This window comes from Lithobates pipiens, unplaced genomic scaffold (assembly GCF_037356315.1).
Source record: "Lithobates pipiens isolate NorthernLeopardFrog02 unplaced genomic scaffold, aLitPip1_a1.2 Scaffold_1, whole genome shotgun sequence".
Taxonomy (NCBI): domain Eukaryota; kingdom Metazoa; phylum Chordata; class Amphibia; order Anura; family Ranidae; genus Lithobates; species Lithobates pipiens.
In genome coordinates, this window is record NW_027507685.1 from 49,415,065 (window position 1) to 49,433,323 (window position 18,259).

At 41.3% G+C, this 18,259-nt stretch overlaps 1 protein-coding gene across 1 annotated transcript in view; it reads left to right on the forward strand.

Moving 5' to 3' along the window:
- The first annotated feature begins 4,592 nt into the window (after positions 1–4,592).
- Positions 4,593–18,259, forward strand: part of HS6ST2 (heparan sulfate 6-O-sulfotransferase 2) — a 472,361-nt gene continuing 458,694 nt past the window's right edge. Inside the window, exon 1 of the mRNA XM_077493332.1 lies at positions 4,593–5,335. Within this exon, the coding sequence (XP_077349458.1) occupies positions 4,827–5,335 (509 nt within the window). The 5' untranslated portion in view covers positions 4,593–4,826. The remainder of the gene's footprint in view (positions 5,336–18,259) is intronic.

Genomic DNA, 18,259 nt, shown 5'->3' on the forward strand with positions numbered 1-18,259 from the left:
CTGATTAGAGGTAAGGCACACCCCCCCCCCCCTCCAACTTGCAGAGCTGTGTGGTGAATAGACAAGCTCTCTGCTTATCTATCTCTACACTTCCTCCCCGACACAAATTTCCAACTGCTTTTATCTCTTGTGTCAGAGAGCTTGTTAGAAGTTATCATGCTAATAACAGGGGAACGGAGCAGCAGAAAGACACAGGACTTGGAGCTTTGGAGAGGGATAAGTAAACACTGCAGATATATGTGCCCAGGTCAGATTTCATGAATGGGGTTTACATCCACTTTAATTCCTGCAATATCTCCTGCTCACTGTTATGAATCACAGATCGTGGTAAAGAGCCAATCACAATTACTATTTTACATGTTCAGCTTTTGTTCAATCACAGCTGATCACAGTGTAAACAGGATTTTCTGGTTATCAGCTTTCATCTCCTCACGCTGACGGCATGTGAGGAAAGGAAAGTGCAGCCCCAACAGTGCCTACCAGTGCTGCCAATCAGTGTCCAATAGTTTTGCCAATCAGTGCAGCCTATCAGTGCCCATTAGTGCGGCCAATCAGTTGCCACCAGTGCTGACAATCAGTTATACAACATTTTAAATTCATGGATTGGCAAAGAGTACTGTTTACACTTTGCTCTTTGCCAATCCATGAATTTAAAATGTTGTATATGTTTGAACAATTGTTGTGTATTATGAATATTTTGTTATTTCTCTCAAAAAAGCGTGCACAGTTCCTGATATTAAATTCTCCTGAGGAAGCCACTAATTATGTCAAAACATGTAGAGATTGAACCAGTCTGCACCTGTTAGACTGATGTTGGATGTTTGTTTTTAAAGCTTTTTCAATAAATGTATATTTTTCTATTCTCTTGTTGTAAATGTGCACCTTTAAAATCCCCAAAATCCCCTCTTTGATTTTTAAGGTTGAATATATTTTTATTTTATAAAGAAGAATAAAATACAACAGTATAACAAAGTCATTATCACATAGATATATTGGGGTGAGGGTGGAGGGGGGGTATTGGAGGGGAGAGTAGATGGTAAGATCAGGAAGGAACAAAGGGGAGAGAGGGGCGAAGCACAGGCTGTCCTCACTCAAGTGCAAAACATAGCAAAGTGCAAAAATAAACATCTTTGTAAACAAGGAACAGTTTCCATTATAAACACTAGTAACCTCGCGCTGTGTCATCACTCAGTGGATGCCGCCCAAGGTTTAACGTCCTTCCAATATTCTATCCCACAAGGGAGGTATCAGCTGGGTCACTCTTTGATTTTTAAATGCTCTTATTAGGGGATGTGGTGTAGAATAAATATTAGATGATAAGTAAAAATTCTTCTCCTGCTACCAATCAGTGCCCATCAGTGCAGCCTATCAGTGCCCATTAGTGCAGCCAATCAGTTCCTACCAGTGCTGTGAATCAGTGTCTACCAGTCCTGCCAACCAGTGCCAATCAGTGCTGCCAATTAGTACCCATCAGGGAAGGAGAAAAATACTTATTTACAACATTTTATAGCAGAAACTAAGAAAAACTTTTTTTTCCCCAAAAAAGTTAGTCTCTTTTCCATTTGTTTCTGCTTTAACCACTTCAATACAGGGCACTTAAACACCTTCCTGCCCAGACCAATTTTGAGCTTTCAGCGCTGTCGCACTTTGAATGACAATTGCGCGGTCATGCTACACTGTACCCAAATGAAATTTTTATCATTTTTTTCCCACAAATAGAGCTTTCTTTTGGTGGTATTTGATCACCTCTACGGTTTTTATTTTTTGCGCTACAAATAAAAAAATACCGAAAAATTTTGAAAAAAAAAATTGTTTTTTTTTGTTTCAGTTTCAAAACTTTGTAAATAAGTACGTTTTCTCCTTCACTGATGGGCACTGATGAGGCTACACTGATGGGCACTGATAAGGCGGCACTGATGGGCACCAATGTGGCACCAATGAAGTGGCACTGATAGGCGGCACTGATGGGCGACACGGATGGGCGACACGGATGGGCGACACGGACGGACACTGATAGGTGGCACAAATTGGCACTGATAGCTGGCACGGATGGGCGGCACGGATGGGCGGCACGGATGGGCACGGATGGGCATGGATAGGTGGCACAGGTGGGCATGGATAGGCGGCACAGGTGGGCATGGATAGGCGGCACAGGTGGGCACTCAGGCGGCACAGGTGGGCACTCAGGTGGCACAGGTGGGCACTCATAGGCGGCACAGGTGGGCACTCATAGGCGGCATCGGTGTTATACTATAGTAATGGATGCCAATCAGTGCCAAACAATAATGCATGCCAATCAGTGATGCCCATTGTGGGCACTGATTGGCATCCATTATGGGCACTGATTGGCACCCATTGTGCTGACTGGCATCCCTGGTGGTCTAGGGAGGATTATGACCTTTATTACCTTTTCCCTGGTGGTCTGGTGGCGTCCCTGGTGGTCCAGTGTGGGCATCCTCGGGGGGGCTGTGCTGATAATCGATCAGTACAGACCCCCCCTGTCAGAGGAGCAGCCGATCAGCTCTCCTCTACTCGCGTCTGACAGACGCGAGTGAGGGAAAGTCAATCACCGGCTCTTCCCATTTACACTGTGATCAGCCGTGATTGGACACGGCTGATCACATAGTAAAGAGTCTCCGTCGGAGACTCCTTACCGAGATCGTAGTTGCCGGGTGTCAGACTGACACCCCGCAACAACCATCGCCGCGATGCGCGCCCCCGGGGTGCGCAGCGGCTCATAATCCTGATCACGTCATATGACGTCCGGTCAGGATTATGAAACCACTTTGCCGCCGTCAATTGCCTATAGGGCGGGCGGCAAGTGGTTAAAAAGCCCTGATTTCATATTCTATACATTTGCCAAAACTCAGTGGTGGTGCGTCTATTAAGGGCGCACAGGCGCCGCCTCCTCTCTCCAGCCACTCCCTCTGTGTAGTATGGAAAGATTCACGCATTGCATGAATCTATCCATGGGCATTGTAGACACCCCCTATTCAGGCCTTCGGCCCCCTTTACGGATGCCGGGCGCCTGAATTACAGCGACATGGGGAATTTTTGAGGCACCTAATTAGAGACAAAGGCTCTAATAGGCTTCACAAAAGGTAAACTGCGAGCGCAATCCATTGAGCTCACAGTCAACCCAGGTGTGTTAGCAAAGCAAATGAATAGCAGAACAGGAAGAAGACACAAGAGCCATCACTGCACTACCCTTCCCACAGCTCGCTGCCTGACCCGCCACCATGATGGGGTAAGTGCCGAGCAGACAGCGGGCACAGTGGCTGCATATTATTGGCACAGAGGCTGCAATTGAAGGGGCACAGTTGGCTTCATTTGCTGGGCACAGAGGCTGCATATGATGGGCAAAGAGACTGCAATTGAAGGGGCACAGTTGGCTTCATTTGCTGGGCACAGAGGCTGCATATGATAGGCACAGAGGCTGCAATTGAAGGGGCACAGTTGGCTGCATTTGCTGGCACAGAGGCTGAAATTGAAGGGGCATAGTTGGCTGCATTTGCTATGCACGGAGGCTGCATATCATGGGCACAATTGGCTACATATTATGGGCACAGCTGGCTGCATTTGATGTTTTTGTTTATTTTTCTGAATTTTTCAGTTTGTTTGCTCCCCACCCCAAAAAAATAAAATAAAAAATTGAGCACCAGCCACCACTGCCAAAACTCTAAAATCTAAATGATAAAAGCAAACAAGCCACGTACAGGAGGCATCTTTTCCCTTGCCCGTGACAGAAGCGATGCGGTTTATTCGCCTCTTCTCCAATAACACTTGTTCAGTGGAAAGCCACAGAGAGAGACCCCCATAGAGCCGATCTGAGTCAGCCGCTTCCTCCTTGCAGCACACAAGCTGTGCACACACTGGGCGGAGTATAGAAGGAGAAGGAGGCGGAGTATAGGAGGAGAATGGGGCGGGTAATAAGAGAAGCTAACTATAGGGATAGGAGAGGGGGCGGGTACATACATGAAGGGGGCGTGGATAGAAAACGTCTATCGATAGGAGAAGGGGCGGGGATGGTGATAGGAGAAGACCGCTGGGGACAGAAGGAGGCAGGACTAGGAATAGGAGAAGACGGCTGAGAATAGTAGAAGGGGCGGGTCTAGGAATCGAAGAAGAAGGCTTGGAACACGGGGGCAGTGGACAGGCGAAGAGGCGGGGCTAGGGATTGGAACAGGCTCCTGGAGATAGTAGAAGGGGCGTTGATAGTGTAAGAAAGGCGTGGTTGGGGTAGAGACGGTGGCTATCGCTATTAAAAGAGAGGCGTGGCTAGGGATAGAGAAGACAGATTTGGATATGAGAAGGGGCGGAGTTAGGGATCAGAATAGACTGCTGTAGAAGCGAGGCGTGGCAATGGAAAGAGCAGACAGCTGTGGATAGTAGAATGGGCGTGGTTAGAGATAGAGAACGGCTGTATGTATAGTAGAAGGGGGCGTGGTTCGGGATAGAGAACGGCTGTGGGCATAGTAGAAGGGGGCGTGGTTCGGGATAGAGAACGGCTGTGGGCATAGTAGAAGGGGGCGTGGTTCGGGATAGAGAACGGCTGTGGGCATAGTAGAAGGGGGCGTGGTTCGGGAGAGAGAAGACAGCAGTGGATAGAGGAATGGGGAGGGAGGTGTGAGCGCTAGGGGCGTGTACATCGCCTCCTCCTGTCTCTCCAGCAGTGTGTGTACATTGTGGAGAGGACGTATCGTTGGGACTGGTGTGAAGAAGAAAGGAGCGATGGAGCAGATCGGCTGCCCACGTTCCCGGTGCCCCCCGGTGTGAGCGGCTGGGTGTCGGAATGGTCTTGTCTGTCGGCCGGCACGGATGTGAACATGGATGACAAGTCCAACAAGCTGCTGCTGGCCCTGGTGATCGTGTTCCTGTTCGCGGTGATCGTCCTGCAGTATGTGTGCCCGGGCACCGAGTGCCAGCAGCTCCGCCTGCAGGCGTTCAGCTCATCCCTGGTGGACCCGTACTGGGCGGAGGACGAGAGTCCGGCCAAATTCAGCCCCAAATTCAATTACAGCGCCGAGGAGCTGCTGAGGAAGGTGGACTTCAACATCAACGGGGACGACCTGATCGTCTTCCTGCACATCCAGAAGACCGGGGGCACCACCTTCGGCCGCCACCTGGTCCGCAACATCCGCCTGGAGCAACCGTGCGAGTGTAAGGCCGGCCAGAAGAAGTGCACCTGTCACCGGCCCGGCAAGAAGGAGACATGGCTCTTCTCCAGGTTCTCCACCGGCTGGAGCTGCGGGCTGCACGCCGACTGGACCGAACTCACCAACTGTGTGCCCGCTGTGGTGGACAACAAGAAGGAGATCCGGCTCAGACCCCTCAGGTCAGTCACACCCCCACACTGGGGGGCACAAAGGATACCCCCGCTGCCTCTTTGTGTCATCATCATACCCACCATTGTGCCAGGAAACTTTACCAACCCCACATTGTCCTCCTGTCACTCCATGTGACATCTGTCATCCCAGCATGGCACCTCACCAATGGTGCCCCCCACTCCATCCATAGCCCATAAGTGGACCTACTTACCTCTGCAGGATGGGGGGGGCTATAATATAGGGGGTCATAAGAGATCTATTTAGGATTGGGGGCTATGGTAGCTGGAGGGTCATAGTAAGCCTCTTCAGGATGGGGGTCTGTGGTGTATCTATAGGGGGTCATACTTTTGTACAATATCTTTTGGGGTGTCATATGTCTGCACAGGATGGGATGGTATATAGGAGGGACCTAAGTCTATACAAAATGGGGTGGTATATTGGGGGGGGGGTCATACCTCTATACAGGATGGGGTGGTATATAGATTGTCTTACGTCTATACAGGATGGGGTGGTATATAGGTTGTCTTACGTCTATACAGGATGGGGTGGTATATGGAGGGGTGTCATGTCTGGACAGGGTGGGGGGCTGTGGTTTTTAGGATGTCATATGTCTATGCAGGATGAGGGACTGGTTTGTTAGGAGGAGGTAGAATAATTCTATACCAGATGGGGTTGCTGTGATATATAGAGGGTCATAGGAAAGGGTGCTGTAGTATGTATGGGGGTCATACCTCTAAGATGAGATCTGTGGTATATATTGGGGTCATGCTTCCATGCAAGATGGGGGCTGCTGTATATATAAGGTCATAAATCTACTCAGAATGAAGAAGGGTCTTTGGTGTATATATAGGAGGTCATATGTCTATTTCTGTTAAGGATGACATTGGGCAGGTTGTCTACATGAGTAACCAGAAGAGCTTACAGTCTAGTTGGTGTGATTTTAACTGTCAAAATGACTCAAGTCTTCTAAAGGCATGCATGTGGTTGCAGTGTGCAGGCGCTTTCATTTTCTTTTGTTCCAGTTTTCATAACCATTGTCTTGCATTTTTTGCTTGCATGGATTATGATCCCCATTGTGCCTATCCCAGATGTGTGCTTTTCCCGCACCTTTCCTGCAAGGCGACACCAAAATTTGGTTGTAATGCCACCTACTCACCCATACATTGCATATCTATCGATCTATCTATCTATCTATCTATCTATCTATCTATCTATCTATCTATCTCTCTCTCTCATCAGATCACATCTAAATCATTAACTGTATGCTAAAAATGTTTTGTCCTCCAAATACTCTCACTCTTGATCACACATTGAAAGAGCTATCTATCTATCTATCTATCTATCTATCTATCTATCTATCTATCTATCTATCTATCTATCTATCTATCTATCTATCTATCTCTTTCTCCCTCTTTATATATATATATATATATATAGATATAGATTAATATATATAGATATATATAGATATAGATATATGATAGATCTGTATATATGTCCATATCACTGGACGCGTACATCTATGCACCATCAGATTGGTTCACATCCAAATCTTGAACTGTATTCCCTAAAAATGTAATCTGTCCACCCATCCAAATATTTTTTTTTGCATTCATGTTTGCCAGAAAATCTGCTGGTTCTGAACTCCTAAATATTTACTATTAGGCTTTTTACATATTTTGTAACTTTACAACATAAAGATGAATTGTTCATTTTTTTTATGTTGTACACATCAGTATTGTGCTACAGAAGACCCTAGAAAGGGTTAACGTCTCAAGTTGGAAGGTATTTTTATTTGTCAAACAATTCATGTGTTTTTTTTTTTTTTTTTCTTCTTCTTTGTTTAAATATTGACATTCTGGACTTCCACTGGGTACCAAACTGAGTAAAATACAGGTGTGTCCATTTATTATGAATTAAAGGAAGAAAAGCTCATCATACTTTTTATAAAATAATGAAGTAACCTTTACAGTAATTTGTGGTTTACTATATGATCCGGGGGTGAGCTAATTAACAGTGGTGGTAATAAACATTTCATCTCCCGCCATAAATGTATAGGTCTGTGCACAGAATATTAAATTGTGCTGGAACGTGCTTGGCAGACTAAGCCAGGCTGAATGTTCGGAGTCGCTGAAGAGGTACAGGTGTACCACATTCCTCTGCGTCCATACCCATGCTCTATGCTGAGACTCTCTACCCTTTTCTCGTCTATGGGAATGTTTACTGGGCAGAAAAAAATCGTTTTTTAAAAGACAGTAAGCTGATTCAACCTTCGCTGACTAATGTAGAATTTGTGTGTACAAAACCTGGAGAATACATCTGTATTCACGGCGTGCGCAGAAAACGCCCAACCTGTGCCGATAAAATTATAAGGGATATGATTGTGATGCTTGTAGCCTGCTTGGTAGCATAACCAAAATCTGCGGGGCCCTAAGGCAAAGCGGGCCCTTCTTATATTGTAGAAACCTTTGACTGCCCTGTTTGTCTCTCAAGATGCAATATATATATATATATATATATATATATATATATATATATATATATATATATATATATATATATATATATATATATATATAAAGCACCAAATGTTTTCACCACTATAAGCTAGCTTTAGTCTCGAGCAATGGAATATTGAGGTAGAAAGGATTTTGAAGGCAATTGGAATTCCTGTTTTTCCTGTACAATTTGTTATAGGCAGCAGTAATGATTAGGTCCTCACATGGGCTCTGGGGCAGTTGCCCAGTTCAGTTAAGCTATAGGCCTTTATGCTGCTGTATGATATTCATTTAGTTATCTGACTTCATATATTAAAGCAGAACTCCAACACTACATAGGATCACTCTACTACTAGTGGAATTATATATATATATATATATATATATATATATATATATATATATATATATATATATATATATATATATTGAATCTTTATATTATAGAATTTCCTGCAAACTGGCTATTGGGCTGTAAACGGGAATTCATCATTCATCTATAAGGCTCGCTTCACACTGCCGTGATCTAAAAGTCATGACTTACAGTGAGAACTTTGCCAGTAGACTTCCTGGTGACTTGAGTACTACTTTGAGGCACAAGTCTGATAGAAGCTGCCCTAAAGTAGTACAGGGGACCTTTTCTAAAGTCGGAGCGACTTCAGTAGAGCTAATTAGGACAGCTCTCATTGACGAACATAGGATTTCATATGTCATGAGACTTGGGGTTTTCACAAGTCGGATCCCAAGTAGCGTCAGTGTGAACCAAGTGTTTCATTGTTGTAATAAACTGTGTTTTATTTGACTTCCGGCTACTTATGTTACTGGGGTCTGAACTTCCAATCATCACTATCATTAGCTGCACACATATGGCCCATGGACAGTTTACATTCTGGTGTTTTATAGCACGAGTGCTTGTCAGTGGTTTGGTTGTGTACAGTTTCTTCATTTTGATTGAAAAGTGTGGACTATTTGGAAACTACTTTGAAGCTTATGTATTAAGACCATGACTGAACAGTGATATTAACACTTTACGGCTTTCATCTATTAGAGGTGTAAGGAGCAATGAGAGATGATTGTTTGCTGTGGCTTAAAGCACCTTGCAGAATTTTTCTTGGTTTGGACTTTTTTTTCAGTAAGGCAACACAGACAGTGCCGATGATACACTGAAGTCAATAACTCATAGCAAACAGCCAGAATTCACTTTATGGAATTCAAATAGTTGAAAGCACATTCTGATTGGATGGTGCGGGTTATCACACAGCACATAGTCATTAACAGATAACAATGACTCAGAAAAAGTCTATCAGCCTTATCCTGAAGGTTTTTTTTCTTCTAATTAGTGGTCTCCAAACTGCAGCCCTTTGATTTTTTTTTTTCCGGCCCTTGCGACACCATTTTATCCACTGATACCAACAATGGGGCATTATTCCCCCAACTGACAGTGAAGGGGTACAATTCTTTCCACTGATATCAATGATGGGGCATTGGTTTTTCCCCACTGACGTCAACAACTTTTCTACTCCCAATGGCCACAGTCCAGCCCCCTAAAGTCTGAAAGACAGTGAACTGGCCCAGAAAGTTTGAAGACCTCTGTTCTAAATCATATCAATCTGATTTCCAAAAAAACTCCCAAGCAAAACTATATTAAAATTTGATTTGTTAATTTATAGAACTGATAATATTTGTAAAATATACTATGTGGCCCTCGTACTGAAAAGCTGCAATAGAGAGAGGTGCAGAGCGGAGTACCTCAAGCAACCAATCCATAATCATATTTCACAGCTGCGGACACAGTAAATGGAACTAAATGGCTGTTCTCAACTGCCTTTGCCCTTTGGCACCAAAAACATGACAATTGCCTAATTTTTGGCTGCATTGAGAGATCATCCTCATATTTACGGACACTAGCTGAGCACCCCAGACTTTCCACAGCTCATTGATCTGTAGAGAAATGGCGATTGACTATAATATTTTCAGCCTGTCTCTATTGTTTTCCCTTAAGGTGAGCCGTGTGTGCCTGTTTATACGACAGCCTGGTCAGACTGTGCCGCCAACTCTGACCACCCTCTAATGTTCACAGCCATCTCAGGAACTATGTATGTCAATGCAATGCAATGGGTTTACTGCTGCTAGTGTTAACAATACTATAGAAAATGGCATGCATTTTTGTTGATGTGCTCATTATTAAAGTTCCCGTAATGCTATATAATACATGGAAATATAGCCACGTTATTACATTACTCATGTACTGAGTGATGCATTGGAAATATTAGAAAGGAATTTGTCTATGTTTAGAAACAAATGTGTTTTTGTGATATTGATGAACATTAAATGAAAAGTATTGCCTAATAATATGTGGTGTCAGCAGAAAGGGTTTCACTGGATGTGTAGGGAACAATGTACTGCACACAGTCTTGGGAAAATGTATACATAAGCATCTATGGTACAAGGATACAATAGGAGCTGCTGCTGGATTGCTTCAGCTGTTTACTGCTAGGATACTCCACAACACTTATACTCTTTCCATTTTACATATTGTGTTTGTTTGTCTATAGATTGATGGATTGATATCTGATCAATCTTCTCTATCTGCTTGTATGTATGTATTCACATATGATTTTTGCCAGCTGTATATTCTTTATATGTTCACTATTTTGCATTCTGTGGGCAAATCAAGAATGTAATGAAGCACATACAATAGGATTGAGTGTGCTATGAAACATCAATCCACTTGCATTTGCTTCAGTTAACTGCTCACGTTGGACGCACATCTTTGCTGTCTATTAATATACATTAGCTGTACATTGGATGTATGTGTTATATAAGCGTGGGTAATGTCACTGAGCATGGGATGCCAAGTTTTTTGCATTCATGGAAATGAAACAATTTAGTGATTGGATGATTCTGTTGCACCACAACCTGTCTTCTTTCTGCCATTTCTATTATATAACATATCCTATATAAGAAATGGCTATATGGGAGCAAATGAATGGTTTGTAGTTATTTTAAGGCAATCTGTGACTAATATTACATAATATGAGCGACTTGATAGATGTAATAGCATGTCTGGCAATGGGCAAATGAATGTAATAGTGCAATGCTTCATTTTCTGGGTGTTCCTATATTGGATAAATATCTGATGTGTCCAGGAACTGAATAAAGGTGACGGGGTGAAATTGTTGATTTTCCACTATGGAGCTCTCTGTAGTGTCCACATGAATTTAAAATTGATTTCGTCAGTGATTCAACTTGCTCTACAACATTGAATACTTTTCATATGAGACAGATGTGGTTTAAAGAAAACCTGTAATGCCAGTAAGGCTCAGGTTCACACCTATGCAGTTTGCTTATGATCATTTTTGCTGTGCGTTTTTCGTTTTTGCACATGCGATTTTACCGCAATTTTGCATTTTTTATGCTTTTTTTGTGCTAATTAGTTGGAGAGATCAAAAAGCACATATCGCAGCAAAATCACACTACATGCTTTTCTGCATCTTCTCCATTGAGGTCTATTGAAATAAAAAAAAAAAGCAGTTTTGCGTTTAAAAAAGTCCCTGACCCTTTCTAAAAACTCAGTGGCTGAAAAAAAACATAGATGTGAACATGTTCCATAGGAACCCATGTTAAATGAACTGTAGTGCACCAGAAAGCACATAGGTGTGAACCAGGCCCTAAATTTCAAGTGACCTTGCTAACGTGGTTGAGGGACAGGCTATATGGGGTGGTCATTGTGATTATAGTTCACTACCTAGTGAGTCACTGACCTGGAACAAGCATTCTGCAAGTGCAATCTGAACTCGAATCCTGTAGTCTCGTTCCAGGCCAGTAACTAGGCAGTACAGCCAGAATCAGGTTTCAACCAAGAAAGCACTTCCAGCTTCCAAATGTCTGTCTTTGACATAAAAAAAAGAACATTTTGTAGATGCAACAATTCAAGTCAACCTGTCACAAGAATAGCCAATAGAATTTGAGCCGCGCATATGATGAAATGTGGTTTTTAGTAAAAGCCACACTTTTAAATCATCAGTCGATCCAGAGAGATAAGCAGCTAAAGATATATGCAGATCTTTCAATGAAAGTCACGGCTGGCTCAGCCCCCTCCCCCTCCTCTTTTATTTATTGGTTAGTAAGGCAGTCCATAACATTAAGGCACCAATAGGGATGTTCAGGAGCAGCGACGGCTGGTCCATAAGGGGCGAAGGGCGTCGCCCCCCTAATTTCTGTGCGGGGCGCTGGACTTATATGTTTCTATGATTTTTTTGGAAGCACATGATTAGAGCCTGAGGCTCTAATTGGCTTCAAAAAGGTTGGGCTCGGGCGCAGAATCAATATTCGCTAATGTCTTCCAGTTTCTCCTCCCGGCCAATCAGGACAGGAGGAGGATATTAAGACTGGATTAGCCGGAAGGAGAAGCAGAGGAAGCCGACCATGGATGGGGTGAGTGTGGACCTGGTGCTTTTTTTTTTTTTTTGCCGCTACCCCCAAAAAAAATTGATCAGCAGCCACCACTGTTCAGGAGACGAATGGGGGGAGTCCATGCTATACTTTTATAATGAAAAATGTAAGATTTGCACATAATTTTCATCTATAGTGAATGCAAGCAACTGGGTTTGCAAAAGTGTAGTTGTACATTAGGGCTGAAACAACTAATCGATAACTAATCGATTATGAAATTAATCGATTACTATTAATGGGCCAGTAACTTAATGGGGTTAAAAAACGAAAATGAGCCCTTTATAGTACAAAAAGAGCAAATAATCGTTACTGTAAATATTACTTTCACTGTTCTACAGTACAAAAATGAACCTCTTACAGTAATCATTATCCGCTTTTTTCTACTATAAAGGGCTAATTTTAGTTTTTTTCTTTGACCTGGTTCACATCTATGCATTTTATGGTGTTTTTTGCAGAAATGCACTACAGTTCATTTACATGCCTATGGGACACTTTCACATCTGAAAGGGTCAGGGACTTTTAACGCAAAATGATGCTTAAGACTGGATTCACACCTATGCATTTTAAGTACTTTTTGCATTTTGCAGATTTACACTACAGTCCATTTAACATGGTTTCCTATAGAACACTTTCTGTAGTGCAAATCTGCAAAATGCAAAAAGCACAAAAAATGCATAGGTGTGAATCCAGCCTTATTGGTTCAATATACTTCAATGGAGAAGCTGCAGAAAAGCATGTAATGAGTTTTTGCAGCAATTTGTGTTTTTTAATCTGCCCAAAAAAATGCAAAAATGCAAATTGCAGTAAAATCACTTGCGCAAAAATCAAAAACACACAGCAAAAAGCACTGCAGAAACAGATCAAAAGCAAACTGCATAGGTGTGTACTGAGCCTTATGTTGGTCACACAGATCAATTTTCAGATGAGAATATTAAGACGAAAAATCTTTGTACATTCGCTGAATGAAAGAATTTTGTTTGAAATTTTCACTTGTTTTTAACATTCTGTTTTTAAAATGAATGTAATTTCTGAACGAAAACCACATACACTGTCTGAAAATTCCCTTGACTACGAAGTTTTCTATTATTTCCAAATTTTCCCGTCACTGTGGTTGAAAATGAACGTCAATTTGACCCACTTTTTTTTTTTAAAGGTTGTTAACCGATTAATCGATTAATCGAAAAAATAGTCAGCAAACTAATCGATTATGAAAATAATAGTTAGTTTCAGCCCTATTGTACATCTAAAATCCAGTTCGTACTGTTCACATTATAATGGGGTATATTCCAATAGAAATCCAAACTCTCATCGATTTTTATTTTTTTTATCTTTAGGATTAACTAATGCCAATTTGGATTTATAGGATTACATATCGGTGTTTATCCCTGTTGATACATGTTGTCAGAACAGAAATGAATGATGTCTACTATTCATGTATGTCCTGTACTGTGTAGGTCCACCTCTCATAGAGATTAGTTCCACCACTGTACACAGGATGGTTTGGATTTTATATAGGGATAAATGCATTAGAAAACAACTCATCACATGCCAACAAGTATATTATTTTTGTGCTAGATATATTTTGGAACAACTGTTGAAGCTTTCATTAAAGAGGAACTTATTTTAATCCCTTCCTGCCTGCTCCAGCATCCCTTTAAAAAATTCTGAATGTCTGGGGGTTGGGAAGGATTGACAAGCCAAGCGGCACATATGTGCAGCGCGTGGGCATTTAAGCCCACCCTTTTGCCACTAAACATGTGTTACGTGGGTGGTAACAGGTTATAAATGATCCCAAAGGCACCTTTTTAGAAACGTTAGCTCTGGCTGTCTACAAACATATGCTTACAGATAATCACAGGTTTTTTTATTCTTTGTATACCTAATCTTTCCTTTCCTCCCCATTCTTCTCAAGGTGGCCATTTTCACTAAGGGCAGATGAATCCATCTCCTGAAACTCTGGGTGGTCTGCCTTCTGGAACATGGGACAGTGCAGATCATCTGAGGGGAAGGCACTGGTGATGTAGTCTTTGTTACATCACCAGCGCCTCACTTAACCAGGAAGTCGAAAAACAGTACTTGTAAGTAAAAGCAAAAAATATCATTATATAAAAATTTTCAACTAAATGCAAGCCAATTTTATATCAGCATGCAGAACTGCATGCTGATGAGATTTTAGTGAAAGAGGAGGAAAGATTTGCTTTAAAGTGAACCTGTAGTACAGCACAGGTTCGCTTTAAAATCAGTACATGAACCTGCACAACTAACTGTGGGCGTTTAATCACAGCCTGTTATATGTTACAATATAAACAAATCCAGATGCTAGGTAAATGCAGAGGTATAACAAGGACACTGGCAGGCATTTCCATATGCCTATCATTAACTAAAGCAATCATGGTCGAAAAAGACGAATGCAGCCAGTTACAGCAAACACCCTACTAGATTCATCGGAATATTTATTAAAGACAATCTGTACCCAAGAAAATCTCATTTAGACATGCAGCAGTTCATTAATTAGATCAGGTAACATATCTCTCTGGTCTGTCAGTGTCTGGATTAATGTTACTATGTAATACAAAATTCTCTCTGGGCCCAGCAATTTTGTATAATTATCTCCAATGTCCAGACACTGAGCAAGTGTTGTGATCTCCTCACTCCGTACAGCTTTCTGTCTGCCATAGTCAGTGTTGGCAGGGTGGGTGAGTATTAATGCCCACCATTTGGCATTTTTTTGTAGCAGTAAAGAAGCTTTAAATGTAAAGCATCTAAAATAGAGATATTCCTCTGATGAAACATGGCAATGAAAGTAAGAGCAGTTTCTGCAATGAGGCTAATTTACTAAAAGAGTCCATAATCATCACTCAATAAACTAGGTGAAGATCCACTTCAATTATGCAGTTATGTGAAGAGCAAATTATAGGGGCCTACTGTAAAAGAAGAGTGTTAGTACTTACCTTTCTGGCAGGTGCTGACTTAAATGATACCATTGGTGGAGATCTGCACTTGACAAAAGCTCTTCGATGTCTGAGTGGGGGGCACCTGGTCCTGTGCTGTGTGCTGCACTTTGACCCTCAAGTTTCCGTGTTACTACCGGGCACAGTAGAGATGTGGTGGCTGGCAGGAGAAACTGCATTGTGGCAGCTCAGCACACTTGCAATTGTGTATTGTATTTACTTTGCTACTAAGGACTACAATTTCTCTAGTGCTTGAGCTATATTTTTTATGTCTTTTTGGTTGCAATTTATCAATGCCGTCTGATTTTTTATTTTTTATTTTTTTAAGGAAAATGATTTTTTCTTGTGCTTATGTACTATAATGTATTATTAGGGAATGCCATGGCACAACCAGGTTACCTTGACTTTTTGAGATTCCTCTGAGATTATTCAGTATTCCTTGTGGGTGTGGTTGCAGTTGACTTGCATTTGACAGAAGGTGGTGTGTATTTTTCCTTTTAATGCTTTTTTTCAGACAGTTGCAGTGCAGCCCCATTGATCTCAATGGGCGAGTGTAACAGGTGTAGCAGCCTGTCAGACTCTGCAGCCTGAGTCAAAAATGCCATGGTCACGAAGCGAAGCATGGCCACCACGACATCTGTAATCCCCTGTCAGGTTTTATTGTTAGAACTGTGGGGGGTGGGATAAAACAATGGGTTTAGCCTCCTTTTTTACCCCCCTTCCCACCAGGTGACTGTTGCTAGATTTAAAAGGTCTTCACTGAAAAATACATCATCTAGGTGGGAGCATACGCTTCTCTCAAACCTGGATATATCTTTCAGCATTAATGGTGCCTTTCCAGATGTGTAAGCTGCTCATTCCATAGGCACTAATGCACTCTTATACCATCAGAGATGCCGGCTTTTGAACTGAGCGCTGATAATAAGTCGGAAGGTCACTCTCTTCTTCAGTCCCAAGGATATGACACCCATGGTTACCAAATAAATGTCAAATTTTGATTCTTCTGACCACAGAAAAGTTTTCCAATTTGCAACAGACCATTTTAAATGAGCGTTGATCCAGAGAAGAGTTTGGCTTTTCTGGATCATGTTCAGATATGGCTTTTTCTTTGCATGATAGAGCTTTACCTTGCATTTTTGGATGGCGTGGCAAACTGGGATCAGACAGTGATCTCTGGAAGTATTTCCTGAGCCCATGCAGTGATGCCCATGACAGAATGATGTTTGGTTTTTATTGCAGTGCAGTCTGGGGACCCGACGATCACAGGCATCTAATATTGTGCTTCATCCTTGTCCCTTGCGGACAAAGGATTCTCCAGATTCTCTGAATCTTTTGATATTCTGTACTGTAGATGATGATATATTTAAAGTCTGTGCAATTTTATGTTGGCCATTATTCTCAAATTGTTTTACAATTTTTAGATGCAGCTTTCCACAGATTGGTGAACCTCTGCCCATCTTTACTTCTGAGACACACTCATGCTCTTTTTATACCAAATCATGTTACTGACCTGTTGCCAATTATCCTGTTTAATTGCAAAATGCTCTTCCTGTTCCAATTACTTTACCAGCTTTTTGTTGCCCTGCCCCAATTTTTTTGAGACCTGTTGCTGCCATCTATTTCAAAATTACATTTATTTTTTTCTTAAAATTTGTTATTTCAAAACTTTAAAATCATATATTTTATTTTAGACATATTTATATTTTCTTGGGATTAAAATGTTTAAAAATCAGCTATAAGAATGTTTTCAAATTCTAAAATATATAAGGCCATTTATTGTCATTCCCACGAGAATATCTTGAAATTCTTCTTTGCTTTGTATCATCCGTACTTCAATATGTCTACTTTTTATTTCTGGTATCACATAATTTGTCTTATATTCTGTACATGTAATTTATTTTAACATAAAATAAAAAAAATTTTGAACGAGAAAATTTGTTATTTAACATCTTCTCCGTTTAAATATTTTATTTGTTTTCTATTGTGAATAAAATATGTGTTTATGAGATTTGCAAATCATTGCATTCTCCTTTTTGTGTAGATTTTACACAGCGTACCAACTTTTTTGGAATTGGGGTTGTAGTTGGAAGAAGATTAGCTTGAGCTTGAGCTTCCTCCTGATGATGCACATTGAGGCTGTGCTGTCGCCATTACTGATGTCACTTCCAGTGGGGGACTCCGTGACACTTCCGGGTTTTTGGAAACCCAAACGAGCAGCGGGGCAGGTTTACTCCAGAAGCTGTATGGGTTGGTGCTAACTGAAGCACCCTGATATATAAGTGCAACTTTTATGTATTTTATTTATTTTAAATAAAGTACCACACTGTATTATGATACATTATCTTCTTTGGGTTCTTGGCATATATGATCAATTGAGAAAGCTATATTTGGAGTGTCTGACTATTTTGGATCCATTACTTTACTATCTGGTGGCTATCTGAAGAGTAATCTGAGGAGCACCATTAAAAATGGTTAAAGCCTTTTAAAGGCTTATGATTGGTGAATGTGCATTTACACACATTGTGGTGGAGTACCAAAACAGGATAAGAAGTCTCTAAATACTTTAAGGCACGGTGATTGGAGGCTTTTTGGAGGATTATTTACACTAATGTCTCTTAGATTTTTTTTTTTTGCATCGGGAACTAATATGGTTCATTTTATTCTATTTGTATAATAGTAGCGTTGCACTTTTTTTAATGTTTTTTTTTGTTTGTCAAAAATGGTGTTCTATAGTCAGCTGATTATTTATTTATCTTGATACATTCGTCATGATTTTGCACTGTTGGTGCCAATTTTTTTTTTTTATATTGTTCATTTTTGTCTACCTGTAAAAAACAAGGAAGGTGTATCTGCCACTGCACAAACAGTTCTCGTCAATGCGTTTATTCCTATGGTTCATTTCAGGTCATCAAGTACTCTATCCTATTCAGTTAATTTTACGAGGATTGTGGTTGCCTTAACATTGGCAAAGTAATGTGTGTGTGTTTTTATATGTAATTAAGTAGCTTCATTTTACTGCAATTAGCAC